Below are 21,937 nucleotides of genomic sequence, written 5' to 3'. Positions count from 1 at the left end.
TAAGAAACGGGAAAGACTGATATGACCCAAATGCGAGTAACGGAGGAAAGAAAAACAGATTGGATAACGAACGAAAACAACTATCAAGGAAAAACAAGCTGCCTTTTATCCTTCCCTAGATCATACTAATCTGCTTCCACATACTTCCAGCGCATGCCGTGTTCTCCATTACGTTCAGTCTCACTATCGCCCATTTGTGCCGCTTCGGCTGAGGGTAAGTGAACTTGACCGAGGGTATGTTCTGACCGAGGATAGTCGGTATTTCCATATGATAGGGGTAGCCTCCTAACATGGAGTCGTCGCAGGTATCGTCGCAGATGTTGTCACATATGGCGTTTGATGTGTAGGACTAACCAGTAGTCAAACATAGAGGCGTCGGAGTAGTTGATACCAAGAGGGTTAGGGTTGTGAAGTCGTTGCCATAGGGGAAACATGCGGTGAGCAGCCAAGAAACACTTCCGTCCAACAGGTCTTAAGTTACTTTTTTACCACTCCCCAACTCACTACGAGTACGGTGCTATTGTTATGACTCGCTTTTTGCCGGTGGATATAAGTGCATAAACAGGGGGTTGGGTTGATGACCTTGATCGCTTAGTAGTCTCTATCGTACCGCCCATGTCCCTCCGAGTGTACCGCGTGGTGGGGATGGTGGGTAACTGACGGGGCTTACTGTAAGATAGCGGAAAACTGCGGACATTTTCTATTAAATTCTGTCCACTGAAGGCGTACAGCCTGGTGCGCTACGAGTGTTGTGTGAGCGAGCTTGTGGTTGGGAAAGCGAAGTTATGTAAGTAAGGTTAATACATTGCTTTGCGGTAATTTGGTCTTAGAGATACAGTGCGCGAAAGGCTCGGCGCAAGGAATGGGAGGGATGAGACGAGGTAGGGGTGGGGATTGATGTACGTTCCAAAGACCGTCTGGTGCTGATAGGCCATTTGTGTCCATCGATGTGGTTTTGAGATAGATGTATGTTCGTGGCAGAGTGCTTGCTGAGGGTCGAGGAGGGAACGGGTGAGATCCTGTGATTAATTTTATTGATGTGTTTCCCTACAGCGGCAGTTTCTGGTTTAGGTAGCATGGTGAATTGGGAAGGATAAGATGGGGGAGTTATGTACGATATCATACTTGAATTCCCATGATTATTAACGTCACGATTTGTGAGTTTTCTTCATCCCCTTAAGCCATCGCAAAACAGAGGGAAATAAGCGACCGATCATGCGTTTGTGGCATCGAATAAATTATAGTAGTACTGTACTCGAGTATGGCTCTCCCAAAATCAACTTTTCTGGGATAGGTCGAATACCCCCCCCAATGCTTGGCATTTTTCCCCGTTCTGTGTAAGAAGCTGCTTACCCATCTCTCTCTCCTCCCTCATTTCCCCTTCCACTCCACTCCACTTATATTCTTCTTGATAATTGATTTATTTATTTCTTTCTTTACCACCACCACTTTCATTAACTTGCTAACGTAAAGCACAGTGATGTGACACAGCACTATGATGTGACACTCACCTTGGCGTCATGTGAGACTTGGTATTGTCAGAACATCAACCCCGCTTCTGTGCATGAAAATAGCGAAATCGATAACACAACCATCAACCATGGGGAAAGTGACAGTGAGGAAGACTTCTGAATATGAAGAAAGACTCCAGAGAGCGATCAAGGCCACAAAGTGACTGCAAAACCCAATTCCAGTGTCTGAGGCAGCAGAAGAATTTCAAGTAAACAAGTGAACCCTGTACTGACGAATGAAGGGCACTCACTGGAGCCGAATTGAGTCGCATGAGAATCAACAACGCCTCTCAAACTCGGAAGAGGTTGCCATTGTCCGCTGGTGTCAGCGACAAGATGATAATGGCTTTCCACCATGGCTTGATATGGTGAAAGATATGGCAATTTTCTTGGAGCGGAAGTGGACAGGTGTGGAGCCATCGCCAGTGGGGCAGAATTGGATCAATTGCTTTCTGACTTGGAATTCATCCTTAGCAGTAAAGCTAAGTACACGGCTAGAGTGTCAGCGATCATATGCGAATGACCCTGCTCTTTTGCAAGATTATTTCACCAAGTTAGGCCGCCTGATACAAGTCCACAATTTGAAAGCCCGTCAAATTTTCAACATGGATGAAAAAGACTTTGTGATGGGGCTGGCAACATGGGCAAAGGTGCTGTATTGAAGAGGCTGTAGGAACTCTCATGTGACTCATGATGGCAAGCGGGAACTTATCACAGTAATTGAGACTGTGTGTACGAGTGGAGCTGCACTTGCTCCATTTGTTATCAATAAGGGCAAAGGTCATTACCTGGGCTGGTACCGCAATCTCAGCGACGGGGAACGAGGATATCACTTTAGCTACTCGCCTAAAGGTTGGACCGACAATCTCCTTGCATTGGAGTGGCTGGAGGATTTGTTTGATGCGGAGTCAAGTAGTATAACGGGTATTGGAGAAACCTGGCTCTTAATTTTTAATGGACATGGGTCCCACATTACCTTTCCGTTTATTCAGTTTTGTGTCGAGCATGACATCCTTCTCCTTTGGCTATCCTCCCATTCTACATATTTATTACAGCCTTGTAACATGGAGAGAGCTCTTTTCACCATACCAACATTTCTATGGACTGGCTGTGGATAAACACCTTCATTCTGGCCAGAGTTTGGAAGGAATCAAAAAGGCTGTTTTTATTCCTTTTTTGACAGAGGTACACGATCATACCATGAGGCCTACAACAATCCAAAGAGCCTTTAGTACAACTGGGATCTGTCCTCTCAATCCCTGTCGTGTATTACAAAAGGTCACTCCAGAAAGGCCGAAGCGGCGAGATACGCTTGGACTTGTCAAGTACCCAAGAAATGCTCAGGATATCTGAAATAAGGTTAAGATAGGGAAGAGTATACTTGATCTTGGGCTTCTAACTTTAGAGGATAAAATACGGGTGGAAAGGGTGGGCATTAGGGATCAGGTGGTAGGACTTTTATGTGACCTCGGACATCAGCTGGAAGTTGAGATCGCTGAAAAAGATCTCTACCTGGAGACCGACCAATGTCTTCAGAGTACAGCGAGCCTCTACAACACTACCGATAAACGACAGCTGTCCATTGTCCGGGTTCTAGACGGAGTCGAGCTCATCCGCCTTCGTGATGCATGTATTGAGAAGGACGATAAAAAAAAAAAAACTTGCCCTAACCTACCGAGCCAGACACAAAGTTTCTACCAAACTACCTCAGAAATCAAAAACAATACAGCCACAGTATTCCTCTCCTCTTACACCAGATCGGCTGGTTCGAAACGTGGTTATTGCAAATACCCCTATGGTGATGTTCATCGATGCTGTGATGGAAGAAAGTGAGGAAGAAATCTTGAGTGATAGTGATTGGAACTCTCCACTCGGAACTCAGCAAAGACATCCTTTGACCAGTCCATTCCGTGCTCAAAAGAGTACTAAACCTGACCAACCCTTACACATGTCCCTCCGCTCCCGGAGGTCATAGTATTTATATTTTTCTTCCTTGTACCTTCTCATAGTACTATGTTCTCCCTCCCCCCCCGCCGCCCCTATTTTTTTTTTTTGAAGTTCTAATTTTCTTCCCCTGGGCCTTTTTCTTTCACAGTTACATTCTCCTTTCATTTCTCATTCTAAATCTGGTCTTTTCTTCTCAATTGGACTTATGTTTCTTGATACGAAGTAATTAAATCGGCTCATACATCGGGACTACCGGTGAAACCTGTGTGTCAGTTCACGGACCTGTGTCATATCACGATGCCATACGTTATGATACTTTTACAAGAATTAGCTGACAACCGGCCAGGCGGGATGGGTTGCTGGAATAACGCGTTGAATGGGATGATGTAGAGTATGTTGCCCCGTCGAACAGGGGGATGAGGAATCACCTGTTGTGCGAGAGAAATGGACAGTTCCCCAGGCGTAAAGGATGAGGAAGAATTCTCTGCTGTGTAGGGGGGAATGGACAGTTCCCTGATGAAGAGATGGTGATGATGATGGAGAAGTTGCGCAAGCAGAATGAACGACTTCCTGGTGGTGGAGATGATGATCGTGATGGTGATGACGATGATAAATAATCCCCTGCCAAACAGGATAATGGAGAATAGCCCGGTGTATAGGAAGAAGTAAATAATTCCTTGGTGAAAGAATGACGGCAAGGGATTTCCGGGATGATGAGGAATAATTGCCTGGTCGAGTGGGGAAAATAGAGTAATTCCCCGGCGGGGGGATGATAAGGAATAACTTGGTACGCAGGAAAAAAATAAACAAATTTCTGACAAACAGGATGATGAACAATTTCCTGCCGGACAGGATGGAGGGTAGTGCCCTGCTGAGCAGGAGGAAACGAATAACTTTCCTGTTGAACATGGCCGCAACGAACAACACTCCTGTTCATAGAGGAAGTTCTGCCTGGATTGGTGGACCAAAGGATGTGGTCTGCCGGTCTTCTGAGCGATGACGGAGCGATCGACAGTGTCTGGGAGGTGCCCGAGACATGTTAGCAGTCTCGAATTACCGAATTTATGGGTTCATGGTGAAGGCTACAGCTGCAGGCCTATTCATATTATCGGTAGGAGTTACCGATAACCAATAGCCCGCTGGGCCCTGCCATCGTCCTCTTCGGCGGTAGTCTTTCCAAAAAATAGAGGCTCTTGCATTAGGGCTCAAGGCTCCATCCCTGATATTGCTGGAAGACTTGAGACCACTGGTGCAAAGTCGTATGATATCATTGAGAGACAAGCTTGAAGTTAGGGTTTATAACGGGCTAATTGTAATTATTACGAAAACTGAGGGTTCGCAAACAACTCAAATAATGAGAGAAAAAAGTATGGTCAAATCATGGGGATGGTCGAAGGTACTGCACAACAGACTGTGATTATGTTGGACCCAAACCTGTTACCTGAACTATTTAATTATTTTTGATGAGCTTTCCGGATTGGTTTTTATATCCTGCCACCATGCTGAAGATACTTGACTAATGAGGGAAGGCTTGACCAAGTGCGATTGGTGCTCGTCTACCCCGAGCGCATTTCTGTCGAGAAGATATCTTGCTTGGGTCGTTGGCTTTTTGGGGATTGGGGTGATCACAACTCAAATGATGATAAGAGTATAAGCTGATGACACCCATCATTGAATGAACGGGAGTTCTCTCTGAAACTGTAGATGCATAGTATCTCTCCTTCTAATGAGTTTTTTTTGGCAGATTTTTTTCAGGTGTTGGCTTTTGGTTCGATCGTTCATGTCTGTACTGGGGATCAAGGGAAGTGCATTTTAAATAACCGTCAAATAGGGACATGAGATGAGAATGACCACTCAATGTAATGTAATGGAGTTACTTCTAAGGTTGTCGATATATAGCGCCTTTTGTTTCCGATGAGTTTTGGGGGGGCTTTGAGGTGTCGTCTCTCTCCCCTTATATTTTACTACTGTGTGGGGGGTATTTTGATGCGTGCTGTGGTGACAGGGGGGGGGTGTAATTAACTATTGAGAGATTTCGCCACTGGTAGGCTAGTTTTGAGAGAATAATCTATACGCCTAATATCATTCATGCCTTCATGAGTTATCGCTCATTGATGTCTCTCGATCCTGTGTTGTAAATCGAGGTATAATAAATAGAGGACAAAGGTATATGGATACAATTGGTAGAAGTGACTTTCTTAGCTCTCTAAGAAGGATAGCAGGTTCTCTAAATACCTGAAAATTATCTTATAGATGTCTGTCTACGATATACAGACATCCTTTCAAACTACTCGTGTTAGGTGAAACGGTTAATATATCCAATTCTGTACCTATAGGATGGTTGCTCTTGGGTCTCGAAAGCAAATATACCAGTTCGGGGACAAAAGTCATCGTTGATAACCACTTTTACACTAAAAATGCTATTTTTCACTGCGCCATAATTCAACCACCTGTGGTGGAAGTAGTTCAATTCTTCCTGAAATAATGATCTTAGGTGTTCTGATTCTGAGATTTAAATTTTGAAGCATATGGTTCAATATTGTGTGAACTGTAGTGATGTGGAATTGGTGATTTTAGGAGCAAGTATCTTTTTGTATGAGTGCCCATACAAATTCTTGGCAGTTGGGTTAGATTTTAGAATAGGCCACACCAAGTATTGAGAGCTACTCACAGAACAAATGACTTTATCACAGAAATATGAATTTCAGAGTCCCTAGGTTGTCAGCTATCTATTGGTATATTTTTTGTTTTAATCGATCAAGAGATGAGGATGCAATTTGTGATTTTCGTTACCCTGAATTGGGACTATTTTGGTGTGTTTTGGCGGTACTTGGACCCGCCAGCGATGACTTTTGTCCAAGAACTATACCCACCTTAGCTATTGTGCTAGAATATTATGCCGACGAGAGAGTAAGAGATAAGTGACTTGTTGGAGAGGAACTAATTTACTGATGAAAATTAAGCTCCCGCTTTCTTAGGTTCACTCCCTAAGGCCAGTCTCCTCGCTCACTCGTAGTCTAGACTAGTAGTATCCTGTGGTTGGCGTATCTGCTATTGGAAAGAAAAAACGGTGCCAATCCCGATGCTCTTGTATGCTGCTATGGAAGATTATGAGGGAGTATTGGAAATGGTGTTGAAGCTGAACCATGCCAATCCAAAATAATTGGATAGTAAGAAGCCGGGCATCTTAACTGACCTCACCGAGCTGCCCGAGCCTCCATTCAAATCTATCCGCCTGTCCGGATCTTTACGGCGGAGAGCTATACACCCTCCCGTATACACTCCACGCAACTTATAGGTTCATTTCCACTTTTACATATTTTTTTCCCCTAGCCTACTTTGGATGGACATGGCTTGTTCTCACAGTCGCCTGTTGGTCAATGGATGTTATTATTTAGGGCGGTATCGGAGGGCGATACAGGAGAAAATTTTAATGGCCCTGGATAAAGGCATACAAGCGCAAGAGTATGCTTACTTAGCTATGATGAACAGACCAACCTCTCCCATCCTCTCCTCTCTCACTTTTTTTAATTTGTAATTTTTTTTACCGGGGATTGAATATATGACAAGGAGCATGTTTACAGCTTATTTGTCATACCTTATGGTTTATATCCTGTTTCTCAGTCCATCAGATCAACTGCAACTCTAGAAATATCAAAATACGGAATATTTCAAAGTAAGGTAGAAAATGGCTTGCGAGAGTGAATGTAACTAATCAGATATCACTCTTTGATTGGCTCCCAAAGGGATTAGGTAGATGAGTGGTTGGGGAAGCGGTTAAGAAGCTTGACCACAGGGCATCTTGGGCGTTCTGGGAGTTCTATTGGCATGTGGGTTCCCCAATATAGGGGAAATATCGCGGGAAGGATAAGCTTCAGGGATCGCAAGAGCGCTTAACGCTATCCGGATTGAGGGAAAATTGTTGGTATTAATGCCCGCAAATCCTGTCTCGACCGCTGTGTCATGATATATCTCATCCGCATGCAATGGCCGCCCCGAATGTAAGATCCACATCAGGACAGCCACGCCGAGTCATGCTCACCACCCTCTTGTGCCTTTTTCCATCTCCTAGCTGCATCGTATGCATCTCGAAAGCGTAGGCTATTGGGAATTGCACTGAGAATTTCTCGCCTCTGATAGATTGCCACTTCCTGCGAGATCCCCTTGATGTTTAGGGATGCTGACAAAAATCTAGGAGTAGATTTTCTAGCTCAAAATTTGAGATATTTTTGTGTGTGCCCTTGCTCCCTATATAGATTTCCAAAACTATTATTTATAGTGTCTGGACTCTTGTCGATAATGTCTAATGTTGTATCCTCTACTAGTTTCGCTCGGAGGGATAGATCCACCCTTAGTTGGTGTTATGGACATAGCCACTACCCTCCCGGAAAAGTGCCCCTTACTTCGTCCAGGATATACGATGTCCCGGCTAGAACTATCCAAGTGCCGGACTGCTATAACCTAAAACATTACACCATCTTTTATCTTCACTGGGTTTGGGAACCCCCTACAAAGAAAAAACACAGGAACTTCGGAATGAGAGGCAGAAGGAAGGCAAGAAAACGTGGGAAATTTATATATAAAACACCAGAATCAGCAAAAACACCACATTGAGCGATTGCTGCAATAAGCAAATGCCTATGGAAACAAACGCGGACCCCCAGGGCCCGAAGTGAAGCACTTCTGGTTTATTATGTATTGGCTGTACCCTCGCTGGCAAGTGATTGGATTTCAATAAAATTTATTCAGCCTGGTAGCGGATGATTTGATAACCCATATAATTAGAATATTTCTTTATTTTGCCCTATAGCCAGCCACCCTGGGACAATAATGCACTCGAACGGGCCGTGCTGGACTGCACATGGAGGTGGAATAAATGAGCTGGGTGAAAATCTCGATATTGGAATCTGTGCATGCTCCTTCCGCTTAGGAATACACTTTGAGGATTAGTCTGCTGCTTCGGATTAGGAGATCTTGGAGCATATTACACAATTTGAGCTACGCATTATTGGGGCAGTAACCATATCCCGATCTCTCCGACTATAGGACTATTTAGTGCTAATCGAGAGGGAGAATATATGGCGCGCACAGGCACACTGGTTTATAGAACTCGAATCCAAAGCTAGGGATAGATAGTGTAGTATCCGGTAGTCAGAGATGTATTTTAGTTCTATATCGTAAAGGGTAGTAGAGGAGCGAGGGTGGTTTTGGTCTTTACTACCTCATGTCATCCCAGAGCCCCCGGGGCTCATAGCCCGTCTAATTCTTGGCTCGCCAGGCGTCCAAGACGAATTAACCTTGTTGGGAACCGTTGTTTCCACAGGGGTCTCCCAATTGCCCGAGCAGGGTGCTATTGAGCGAAAAATCTCGGACTGGATACAAAGCGGGAGGATAATCACCTGCTCCCTCAAGGTATTGAGGAATCTGCATTAGCTGTGTTGTATGGTACGCTATGTAGACTTGCCTTTCGAATGTCGGAATATCTCGTATGTGAGGTGTATGGTGGTACTGGAAGTTCAATAGAGAAGTGTAGGCTTTTAGAATAAAGATAAGAATTGTCCGTTGTGTCTTCTACTTGGGTACAAGACCATGGTACTTATACCTCAGAGAGGTATCTATATACAGTAGTTATGAGCGAGCATCCACTATGCCTAACCAGGCGTGCTTCTGTCACATTGAAGCCATTACTCCAACATCGAACCCTGCACCTTGTCGAGTGATATCAGGTGATTCCAGGTTTAGCAAAGAAATTGCTATGCTAGACTCTCAATCTAAATGAAAGCGATGATGTTCCGGAATAAATAACCTAGAATATCACAATATTCTGGTGGCGGCTTTCTTCTACTCCCACCACCATCGCCTTTATTTTCTTAGCGAGGTTGATGGTTTATAGGGGCTTTGTGTTCTACATTAGTCGGAGTGAAAATATACAACAGTGTGTGGAAGGCTTTGGATTGATGCCGGCAGGTAGCAGTCTGGAATAAAGTTGGCTGATGGGTTTTTGGGAAAAAATTTGAAAGCGTGGCGGGTATGGCCTTCAAGACCCTGGAGAAAATCACCCCAAAATGAAATAGTGCTGTTGTTCCACAACGATTTGCTAACAAGCTATTCCCTCCACCTGCTCCCTATTTTTTCTTTTTTGGTCACTATGATTAGCCTCGCTTATCCGTCGTAATATTCTTAATTAAGAGAAAGGCGCTTTTTGTGAAAATCTTTGTTTGTAACAAGGAGCGTGTTTACCATCTGTGCATAATAAGTTTCCTTATCTGTGATAACTAAAACTCGAACAGCCTATTGAGGTCATGATACCTTTGGCGGAATTTGGGAGGCCGAGGGAGGTGTTATTCCAAGTGAGCACAACCGCATCCAATCCGGTCCCCAGTTCACCGCGAAGTCCCAATAACCTCCTATCTAACCGAATATGAGATTTTTGAATATTCAAACACATTACTGTACGAGGCTGGCGTCAATAATGATGAGCAGCCTAAGGGTTTTCCTCTGAAAACAGCCATATTCACGACCTTCCAACCAATGATCCTGTGAAGAAATCTAAACCAAATCTTGATCTATATATAAAAAAATTCCCTAGATTTTACTTTCCAACCCCTTAGAACCCTCTATATGAGCTGGCTGAAGAATTATTGCGAGAGTTATGGTTGGTATGATACATTGGTCTTGGCGCAATTTCTGATGATTTTGTAGGGGAAATGACAAGGCTTGGCGCTGTTTTCAACTTCAACTTTACAATATTGCATTCCAAAGTATCCAGAAATTTTTCAACAATCTGTGAGCGCTTGTGGAGATATTCGAAAGAATTTTGGATTATTCTATAGGTTTTTGGTTTTTTTTCACAGCTTCAGGGTGTATTGAATTGAAAGCGTGAAGTAGCATGGTTTGGGTTGTTATATGCCGTTCTGCTCACCATTTTTGTCACCAGCCTCGTACAACGGTAACTTACGGAGTACTATACAGTACAGTCACTTGGCAGTATGATAGCATTCTCATATTAGTCATGAACCCTCCCAAAATAATTGGATATATATTAAGTGTGGTACTGTACAGTACAATAAGCCGCATCTCTCCGCTTTCTTCAGCCCTTCTCACGAAATTGTACAAACTCCCCCAATACACTAACAAATTGTTTTACCATTTCTACATTTAGCCCACAATCTTGACGGAATACCATGTCCCAGACTGCATATGTCAAGATCGGCGACGGCAGTGCCCACAGCGGCAACATAACAGGAAGTTTCAACAAGATCGTCTATAAGTCCGATGAGGACGCTCATATTCTGCGTTGGCTTTCGCCACTGGAACCGAATAATAGACATGAAGGCGTGCGAACTGACCGATTTGACGGTGTCGGGGATTGGCTTCTGGAAATAGCCGAGTTTCGGGAGTGGAGAGGTGGTGAGGGTGGAGTCGAGAAGGCCGTGTTGTTTTGCAGTGGAAATCCGGGAGTGGGAAAGACGTACCTGAGGTGAGTTGCGGGATTCTTCAAGAGAAATGGATTGCTGACGGTCGGAAATACTAGTTCACTGGTGATAGACAGGCTTTGCGATCACGCAAGGAAGGAGGATATCGCGGTCGCAGGCTTGTACTGCGACTTCCTTTCTCAAGAAGAACAGACAATCACCAACCTGATGGGGGCCATTTTGAAGCAGTTGGTAGGGAGAGGGGACATACCGAACTATATCCGCGAGGCGTTTCAAGAAGGAAAGACAGAGCTTGGCGGTCGAAGGCTACGACTTCCGGATCTGATGGGAATGCTGAGGATCGCTATTGCTTCACTACCACAAGTATTCATCTGCATTGACGCGCTGGATGAATGCTTACCGAAGCATCTCCCAAAGCTACTGGATTCGCTGAGAGATATTGTCCGGGAGTCCCCTAGGACGCGGATATTCCTCACGGGTAGGCCTCATGTTCGGGAAGATATTCAAAGATATTTTAGCAAGGCGGTTGTATTACCCATTAGTCCTTCCAGAGATGACATTAGGAGTTATCTGGAGATGAGGTTAGACGAGGATGCCGACCCAGAGGCGATGAACGATGACTTACGGGCGGATATTATTGGAACTATACTGGAAAAGATATCTGATATGTAAGAGCATTTATCATTCCCACTCTATCATTCACCGATACTCACCTGCGATTGTGCGAAGATTCCTCCTCGTTTCTCTAAACGTCGACGCTATCCTGGGAGAGGTGACAATTCGCCAGAGAAGGAAGAAACTCCAAGAGATGACCAAGGGCAATGGACTGAGCGATGCCTACACGTCAACTCTAACCCGACTGAAGGCGCAGAAGGGAAACAAACCAATAGTCGGATTGAGGGTCCTCATGTGGGTGTTGCATTCGGAACGGCCATTACGGGCCTCGGAGCTCCGTCATGCCTTGGGAGTGGAGGTGGGATCTACGGATCTGGATGTCGAAAATGTTCCTGCATTACGGACGCTCCTAGCATCTTGTCTGGGTCTTGTCACGGTTGAGGCGTCTTCGTCCACGGTCCGACTAGTGCACTATACTCTGCAAGAGCATCTCTCGAGCGATCCAGCACTATTTCACAATCCCCACTTAGCAATTGCGGAGGTTTGCTTGACATACCTCAATTTCCAATGTGTGCGGGATCTCCCACCAACACTTCTGTTAGCCCCGGAGACAACACCACTTCTAGAATATGCTTCTTGTTACTGGGGGGAGCACACGAGAAGGGATATGACGGAAAATGTGAAAGAGCTTGCACTGAGGCTTCTGGATAGATTTGATGAGCATATATCTGCTCAACTAATTTTATTGCGTCTTCGTGGAGGTAGAGACTCAAGCCCTTATTTTAACCCATTTCGAGGACCTGTTGGATTTACAGGACTCCATGGAGCAGCATTTATCGGGATTGCGGGGGTAGTTGCTGCCCTATTGAAGATAAAGGAATGGGATGTTAATGCAGCCGATATCACGGGGAGTACAGCCCTCATATGGGCAGCGGGAAGAGGGCATGCGGGGGTAGTAAAGATTCTTTTAGACCGAAGGGATGTCAATCCCGACCTGGCAGACACCGAATATGGCCGGACGCCGCTCTCGTATGCCGCCGGTAACGGGCATGAGGGGGTGGTAAAGATTCTTTTAGGCCGAAGGGATGTCAATCCCGACCTGGCAGACACCTTCTATGGCCGGACGCCGCTCTCGTATGCCGCCGGTAACGGGCATGAGGGGGTGGTAAAGATTCTTTTGGAACGAGGGGATGTCAATCCCGACCTGGCGGACACCAAATATGGCCGGACGCCACTCTCGTATGCCGCTGATTGGGGGCAAGAGGGGGTAGTAAAGATTCTTTTGGAACGAGAAGATGTCAATCCCGACCGCGCAGACACCGACTATGGCCAGACACCACTCTCGTGGGCCGCTAAGAGCGGGCATGAGGGGGTAGTAAAGATTCTTTTAGAACAAGGGGATGTCAATCCCAACCGCGCAGACACCAAATATGGCCAGACACCACTCACGTGGGCCGCTAAGAGCGGGTATGAGGGGGTAGTAAAGATTCTTTTGGAACGAGGGGATGTCAATCCCGACCTGGCGGACACCGACTATGGCCAGACACCACTCATGTGGGCCGCTAAGAGCGGGCATGAGGGGGTAGTAAAGATTCTTTTGGAACGAGGGGATGTCAATCCCGACCGCGCAGACACCAAATGTGGCCGGACGCCGCTCTCGTGGGCCGCCGGTAAGGGGCATGAGGGGGTAGTAACGATTCTTTTGGAACGAGGGGATGTCAATCCCGACCGCGCAGACACCAAATGTGGCCGGACGCCTCTCGCGTATGCCGCTGGTGGCGGGCGTGTGGGGGTAGTAAAGATTCTTTTAGAACGAGGGGATGTCAATCCCGATCGGGCAGACACCAAATATGGCCGGACGCCACTCTCGTATGCCGCTGATTGGGGGCAAGAGGGGGTAGTAAAGATTCTTTTGGAACGAGAAGATGTCAATCCCGACCGCGCAGACACCGACTATGGCCAGACACCAATCTCGTGGGCCGCTATGAGCGGGCATGAGGGGGTAGTAAAGATTCTTTTGGAACGAGGGGATGTCAATCCCGACCAGGCAGGCACCAAATATGGCCGGACGCCACTATCGTATGCCGCTGAGAGCGGGCATGAGGGGGTTGTAAAGATTCTTTTGGAACGAGGGGATGTCAATCTTGAGAAGGCGGACACCATATATGGCCGGACGCCACTCTCGTATGCCGCTAAGAACGGGCATGAGGAGGTAGTAAAGATTCTTTTGGAACGAGGGGATGTCAATCCCGACCAGGCGGACACAAGATATGGCCGGACGCCACTCTCGTATGCTGCTGAGAACGGGCATAAAGAGGTAGTAAAGATTCTTTTGCAACGAGGGGATGTCAATCCCGACCAGGCGGACACCTATGGCCGGACGCCACTCTCGTATGCTGCTGAGAACGGGCATGAGGAGGTAGTAAAGATTCTTTTAGAACGAGGGGATGTCAATCCCGACCAGGCGGACACCAAATATGGCCGGACGCCACTCTCGTATGCCGCTAGGAATGGGCATGAGGAGATAGCAAAGACTCTTTTGCATCGTGAGGATGTCAATCCCGACCGCGCAGATACCTTCTTTGGCCAGACACCACTCTCGTGGGCCGCTGGTAACGGGCATGAGGGGGTAGTAAAGATTCTTTTGGAACGAGGGGATGTCAATCCCAACCAGGCAGACACCTTCTATGGCCGGACGCCACTCTCGTATGCCGCTAAAAGTGGGCATGAGGGGATAATAGAGATTATTTTGGAACGAGGGGATGTCAATCCCGACTGGGCAGACACCGAATATGGCCGGACGCCGCTCTCGTATGCCGCGCAGAACGGGTACTCGGGGGTAGTAAAGATTCTTTTGGAACGAGGGGATGTCAATCCCGACCGCGCAGACACCGACTATGGCCAGACACCACTCTCGTGGGCTGCTAAGAGCGGGCATGAGGGGGTAGTAAAGATTCTTTTGGAACGAGGGGATGTCAATCCCGATCGGGCAGACACCTTCTATGGCCGGACGCCACTCTTGTATGCCGCTGAGAGCGGGCATGAGGGGGTAGTAAAGATTCTTTTGGAACGAGGGGATGTCAATCCCGACCGCGCAGACACCTTCTATGGCCAGACACCACTCTCGTGGGCTGCTAAGAGCGGGCATGAGGGGGTAGTAAAGATTCTTTTGGAACGAGGGGATGTCAATCTTGAGAAGGCGGACACCATATATGGCCGGACGCCACTCTCGTATGCCTCTAAGAACGGGCATGAGGAGGTAGTAAAGATTCTTTTGGAACGAGGGGATGTCAATCCCGACCAGGCGGACACCTTCTATGGCCGGACGCCACTCTCGTATGCCGCTGGGAATGGGCATGAGGAGATAGTAAAGACTCTTTTGCATCGTGGGGATGTCAATCCCGACCGGGCAGACACAAGATATGGCCAGACGCCACTCTCGTATGCCGCTAGGAATGGGCATGAGGAGATAGTAAAGACTCTTTTGCATCGTGAGGATGTCAATCCCGACCGCGCAGACACCTTCTTTGGCCAGACACCACTCTCATGGGCCGCTGGTAACGGGCATGAGGGGGTAGTCAAGATTCTTTTGGAACGAGGGCATGTCAATCCCGACCGCGCAGACACCGAATATGGCCGGACGCCACTCTCCTATGCTGCTGAGAACGGGCATGAGGGGGTTGTAGAGGTTCTTTTGGAACGGAAAGAAGTCCGCACGGACGCTCCCGATAACACGAACGAAACACCACTCTCAAGGGCTCTCTCCAAAAGCCATTATGGAGTCGCCAGCATACTGCGCGAACGGGGCACTGTCAACTCTAACACAGCACCAGATCCCGTTGCCTAGGTCTCCCTCCCGGCCTCAGCTGAGCATGAGGGCGGGTGCGGTGCGACTGCCACTCAGAGGTGATGTTCTTAACACCGATATCACGGAAATTAATTGCCAATATGCCCTCTCATCACCAGACTACAACGTCTGGGAGCCGGTGCCGAACCTCAACGACTCTCCCCCCAATCCGCGGACAGCGACCTTTCCTCAACTCAGCAGTCCAAGGCTGCCTCGACCCCTCCCGTGCGGCCCATAAGCTTCTGGTCCCTTCTCACGAAAGTTGAGACTTACCTAGCAACCCTGAGTCAGTTCTCACTTACGGTCGTCTGATAGACCGGTATATACCTTTTTCGTTTGCCCTTTGACTCTTGTTTACATTCTTCCTTTTTCGTTACCTGAAATATCCCTGTTCCATAAGTGATTGCCGAGCCGTGTAATATCCTTTCTTGTTCCTTACTCCTAGTATTCGTTATTTTTTGCATTACCTTTTTCCGGGTGGTGGTTATAGTACGGCCCATTGCGGGTGATGTGTGGAGGAATAGTCTAAGCTCAAAGACGCTCATCTTATATATTGGCGAGTAATTTATTCCGTCTCACCAGTTCATCTCATACCACCAAATGACCGCCATCGGCTCTCCTTTGCAAACCATCTGTAACACTAGTAGTAGTTCCGCTACTCCCCATCACTAGTGGTGCCCAAATTTGTGAAATGAAACCCTAATGTTAGCGCTCTCAACACCCCCGTTTCTAATATCATGCCAGCGAATGTCCATGCTTGTATTAACACAGGGCGAGGACATATCTTGCATGGTTTGGTCTATCGCGCAGCAAGTGCAATACCGTGAATTCCTGATGAACTCGACCCGGCGCTATATTCCTCAAGGCAGCCTTCAGTTCTCTTAAGGCCCAATCCTACGGCAAATTTCCTTTTCTAGTGACAGTAGGTTCCAAACAGAGAATAGTGGCAGGTCGAGTTTGCCCAGAATTTACCGTAGCTAATTTACCCCGAACCTACAGTACGCCGCTCATAAGACCTTCAGGGAGTAAGCATAGATCACTCTACAGCCCCGGAATATCCTGTGAGCTATCGCCCCACCCAGGGTTTCAGTAACCCCGGTAACATAATCCCATAACGCCGGAGTATGGCCCCTGTGTGTAGGAGATAGATTGAACGAGGGTTTATCGGGGTAAACAAATTGAAGTTACCGGGGAGAGCTGTGATAGTTGAAGAGCTTTTCGGGAACCCTCTTAGGGTAATAAAAATCAGTTGGCCAGGACAACACCATTCCTGCAGGACCATATCCTAGAGAGCCGGCCGGCCGGATGTCTATTTTTCCTTCCTTTATGACCCAGGTTTTTCAAGATTGTCGAGAACACAATCCCATCTTTTGCCTTCAACAACCCGTTCGATACCCCGGAAATGTTCTAGTCACCAATCCTATTCCTAGTATGATATCATACATAACCAACGCAAGTAAAAAGGATATAAATTCCCACGCTTCATCTTGCTAATGCAAACAAAACCTTACGGTATCTACTCCAGTGGAACCCAAAACAAAAACCCACTATTTCCCCAAAACGCACAGTTATAAAATCATTCTTGGTACTCCCTCTAGCTCTCTATAGATATCTCCTCTCCCCCACCTCCAAATCCTTCTTTCCTTCCCATGGAATTTGTATGACTGTTGCGGAGGAGCTCTGAGTCCGTGACGACCTCCCGAGCGCTCGCCCGCCGGCAGTGTCACAGCTCCTACAAGCGGTATTTACTGGTGCTTGGGAGCACAGGAACACCCCTCCAATGAGGGCGCCTAACAGGAAGAATACTTTAGCCCTTGGGATGGGTTCGGCTATCATCCGAACAACGTGGGTTGGCACCTCGACGTGGCACTTGGGCTTTCAACTGAGATCAGCCACGGTAGACTCGTAGAGGATCGGTATGTTTTGTTGCTCGTTTATCACATCCATTAAGCTCTGACCTGAGAGATTTCTCCGTAAGAAGTAGAGGCTGGTCTGTGAAACCTCCCCTAATACGAGCTTTGTATGCTCCGGAAAGCTTCACCGGATTTCAGAAAATGGCTGGGCTACTTCACACTGTTGAATATCCCGCGATTTTTACATCTCTTTAGCCAACAACTTTGTCGAATCTGCTTTTTCCATCGCTATTAATTCCGCTACAATTACCAAATTTTAATCTATTATTCAGATCCTACGTCCAATTCAATTTCCAGACAGTGCCATTAGCACCCGATTCACCGAGTTACGGATCCACATTGAGGACACCTAAATAACAATCTCGGTTCCTTGCCCATCTGGGCTGTATCCCGAGTCTTACCATTCACATATTCGAAGTCCTCCGGCATCCTCTATCGCTCATACTGAAGGAACGATTTCGGGTTCGTAGATGAAAATGTACTTTAACGGTATCATACTCGTGGTTCTCCCGCTAGTTAGTTGTTCCTCGCCCACAGGAATTAGAAGGAAAGGTTGGAGAAATTTCTCCTTACGATATATCATACATTGGAAAAACTTTCCTCGCTCTTCCCTTCGAAACAAACCCTTCTGAAAAACCAACACACACACCAAGAACCCTAAAACTTTCCAACATAATACAACAGAGTTGTCCACATCGGACAATATATATACATGAACTGAAAATCCCCCCTAACGATACCCTTCCCCGATCGTCCGTTCCGTCAACATCAGCCAATCATGGACCCTACAGCTTTTCTCTTTCTGCATCATGCTTGCGTCCGTAATGTACACACCCCTATCGTGCAGTGCCGCGTTTCCTCCGCATCGGTGATGTGTCGTAGGACCACTATCGACCTCCCTGAATCCGGTGGCGGGCCAAAACTTCTCGTACAGGAACCTGTGCCTCACTGTTATGCCGTTTTTTCCCTCTACCGACCCGCCCGGTGTTTCTATGATAGCTTGGTGCCTCGACTTGCCGCACGGCTTGGGCTGGGCGCTCCGAGTGATGGCGTGCGCCGAGAATGTTCACCGGGTCTCTTACGTTCGCGTGATGATCAATAGAACTTCACAAGGGTTTGTATACTCGATTAGAACTGAGTGCAACCCTTCCAATCTACAACTTTGCCACATCCTCCCTCCTAACCATCTCCGCCCCCTTTGACTCCCCCCCTTTCCCATCACCAGGAATCTCAATGACAATAGCCCACTCCTTGTCCCCCCTCTCGCCCAACCCCATGACCACTCTCTTCCCACCATCCAGCAAGCGGATAGGGTGGGGTTCCACAACCATCGCGCCAAACTCCCCATCCGCCATCTCAAGCACTTTTCCCCTTCCCCCCTCTCCCGAATTCTCCCCAGAGAGAAACTCCCCAATCCTCCAGACCAAATAAAACTGCGGCGGGAAGAACACCATTTCCCCATGCTCCGACATTTCTAGGGCGCGCGAGGGCGTCAAGTACCTCGCTGAGAGGACTTCCACCCCGCCGTCATGGCTGGGCACCTGCTTGTCGTCGACGAAAGTGACAAAGATCTGGCTTTTGAAGCGCCGGACCATGGTTTCGGGAGTTATCCATTTGGTGAAGGGGTGCAGAGCGCTGGTATTTGGTATTAAGCCGTATGACTGTAGGAAGGATGGGAATGTTAGTGTCGAGTCATGGATTGCCTTTCTGGCTTCGGCCAGCACTGTTGGGGTTAGGGTAGGTGGTGGGGGAGTAGTGGTTAGGAGAATGCCGGTTTCTTCGAATGTCTCGCGGAGCGCGCAGAGTTTTAGGGTCTCCAGCAGCGGCGTGGCCGGGGTGGAATTATCTTGTAGAGAGACAACACCCCCTGGGAAAACGTGGGAATTGGGAAAGGTGCTGGAGTGGGTGGGTCGGTGGACGAGGAGGAGCTCGTTTTGAGGGTTCAGTAGGATTAGGCTATAACGGGTTATCAGTTTGTGTTTGGGATTCGGGGGCAAGGGAGGGGTACCTTGCACTGAGTCGGGGAACAGCGGGGGTTTTAGGCGTCGCAGTGGAGGACATTCTAACTATATGGTTCTGGGGGGCTTTGAAAGTGTTGGTGGTAGTGGCGGTGAGACGAAGTATTGGTGGTTTTGCAAGGAAGAGATGACGGTGCACTAATTGAGGGACATAAGTTGTTCCGGCCCGCATCACTAATTATTTAGTCCCGGGAGGTCACGGCTTGCAGTCGAGTAGGTGTTGAAGGGATGCGAGTTGGTGGGGTGGGAGCCGGTATGGATATTTGCACATCTGGCTACCGAGGCTTTTCCGGGGAGCCGCAGTCTGATGTGGGGGGGGTTATTGTCGTGTGGGGAAAGTCCCAGACCACCGATATGGGGATTTTTAACACTCCTAGGCTTGTAGAGTGGGTCAGAGTAGAAATAGAATTTGCGCATTGGTGACCCCTTTTTAAAGGCTTGCTGATCCTAGGGATCTAACGCTTGCTAGTATCCCCGCATAGCGATGGCGTCGGGATCTTGAAGTACTCGAGTACGAGTAGTGGCGATGTTTGTTAATGTGGAGGTTTAGGCCTCTACTCAACCTGCACCTTACGAAAAATAGAGCGGCTATGGTATCTTGCTCGAGTACTCTCGTACGTGCTTCGCGAATGACTTACCGCTGTACTCGAGTACAGTACATCGAAGCAGGCTTGATATCTCGGGAGATTTAAATTTAAGGTGCAGCTCAATTAGCTTGATGCGTTATCGCAGTTTATCGCGAAACCATTGATACAGATCTCTGACCCATTGGAATAGTAGCCAATCAAATAATATTATCATATCAATCAGTAGTCTAAACCAATACCGGTACTATACTACTGCGATAGCTGTACTAGCACTGTATCACACTCGTACTTGCACTGTACTGTACCTGCAAATAGGGGCACAGTACTTGAATTCTCTCCTCCTGTTGCTATAATACCTCCTGATGCCAGCACAAAAGTCATTTTTATCTCTCCGCCCTCGCCTCCTTAAAGGGAAAGCCCATAAGCCCATCGCGAGTGGCCCGATTAACCTCCATTGTATTACTTCCTTAATGGCCTTCCCTACCAGCACGAGCACTGTAAAGGTCCTCCAATGCCAAGACATTAAACCTTGCTATTATCTTATCTTATCTTGTCATCACTCCACAATGTCATCCCACCCCACCATCTCTCACCCTCATCTCATCCCTCATCTCACCTTAATCCCGAGACCTCGCGCAGAAAACCAACCAACCGATATGCGATTGATAAAAAAATCAATAGAGCGCGACATGTCCGGCTCAGTGACTCTCTACCCCGAAGAGCCTGAAGATATGGTGCTTTGCTCCCCCCCAAGTCCCCTCTTTGCCGACAAGTGCTAACGAAGAACAGTGGCACGCCTTCAACCTCATCCGCCCAAACGATACGGTAAGAGCCCCTGCTGTCCGCCGCATAACTACGGAGTCCCGCACCGGTTCGACAAACAGCCAACGCGTGCACACGACCCTTACCATATCCGTGCGAAAAATCGACTTCGATGCTCAGGGCGGACAGTTACATATCAACGGGCAGGTGACGGAGGAGAATAAGGTTGTTAGCGTTGGCATGTTTCACACATTGGACTTGGAGCTGCACCGGAACTTCACACTTATCAAGAGCGAGTGGGACTCCGTTACGCTAGGGGTTGTCAAGGAGGCGTGCAATGCCGGGGACAGGGCGGAGATTGGAGCTGTCGTTTTGCAGGAAGGTTTGTTTGTTGGGGGGTTAGAAGGAGGGGAGGGGAAGGGAGTTCTGATTGGCTGATTTGGGGGGGGGTAGGCTTTGCGAATGTTTGCTTCATTACGGAGTATATGACTATTTTACGACAAAGAATTGAGGTTCCGGTTCCGAGGAAGAGGGTGGGATCAACGACCGGTTATGAAAAGGCGGGTTACTACCTTCCCTATATCGCGTCTCCTTGCTAAACGCAGCCAGGGCCTCCAAAAATTCTACGACGTAGTCTACCAATCCATCATCCGACACTTCGACTTCAGCGCCCTAAAGGTCATCCTCCTCGCCTCCCCGGGTTTCGTAGCCGACGGCCTAAAAGACTACATTTTTCTAACCGCCCTGCAATCTGATTACAAACCCATCCTCCATTCAAAAAAGAAATTCGTTACAGTCCATTGCTCAACAGGCCATATCCACTCACTCAATGAAGTATTAAAGTCACCAGAGGTCTCCGCGACACTCGCAGATACCAAATTTGCTAAGGAGACGAAGGCGATGGAAGCTTTCTTCGAGATGATGGTGAAAGACGAGTTTCGAGCGTGGTACGGACCGAAGGAGGTTGAGAGAGCAGTAGATAAAGGGGCTGTAGGAACCCTTCTGGTCAGCAATAGTCTGTTTAGGAGTAATAACGTCTCCGAAAGGAGGAAGTACGTACGGATGGTGGAGGATGTTAAAAAGAGTGGGGGTACATCGTTGGTGTTGAGCAGTATTCATGAAAGTGGAATAAGACTCGACGGGCTCGGTGGGATAGCTGCAATCTTAACATTTCCATTGCACGATCTCGATGAAAGTGACGAAGAAGAGGGGGAGGAAGGGGAAGGCGAGAAGGGGAAATCGGCGGAAAAGGTAGTAGCATAGAAGATGTTTATGATAGTGTCATGCCCGAAACGCCTATG

At 47.6% G+C, this 21,937-nt stretch overlaps 2 protein-coding genes; one reads left to right on the top strand and one right to left on the bottom strand.

The window, feature by feature from the left end:
- Positions 1-18,381: 18,381 nt before the first annotated feature.
- Positions 18,382-19,365, bottom strand: GSTUM_00007204001 (uncharacterized protein). XM_002839262.2 has 2 exons: positions 19,278-19,365; positions 18,382-19,225 (listed from the first exon to the last, which is right to left on the bottom strand). Exons 1-2 carry the CDS (start codon positions 19,328-19,330, stop codon positions 18,424-18,426), a joined length of 855 nt encoding a protein of 284 aa, XP_002839308.1. The 5' UTR covers positions 19,331-19,365; the 3' UTR covers positions 18,382-18,423.
- A 1,126-nt stretch (positions 19,366-20,491) lies between these two features.
- GSTUM_00007203001 (uncharacterized protein) lies at positions 20,492-21,926 on the top strand. XM_002839261.2 has 4 exons: positions 20,492-20,608; positions 20,664-21,018; positions 21,090-21,200; positions 21,271-21,926. The coding sequence occupies exons 1-4, from the start codon at positions 20,531-20,533 to the stop codon at positions 21,897-21,899; spliced, it is 1,173 nt and encodes a 390-aa protein (XP_002839307.1). The 5' UTR covers positions 20,492-20,530; the 3' UTR covers positions 21,900-21,926.
- Positions 21,927-21,937: the final 11 nt, after the last annotated feature.

Source organism: Tuber melanosporum, assembly GCF_000151645.1.
Source record: "Tuber melanosporum whole genome shotgun sequence assembly, scaffold_33, strain Mel28".
Lineage (NCBI taxonomy): Eukaryota > Fungi > Ascomycota > Pezizomycetes > Pezizales > Tuberaceae > Tuber > Tuber melanosporum.
Note: the sequence above shows the minus strand (reverse complement) of the source record. Positions and strands in the feature narration are given on the sequence as shown.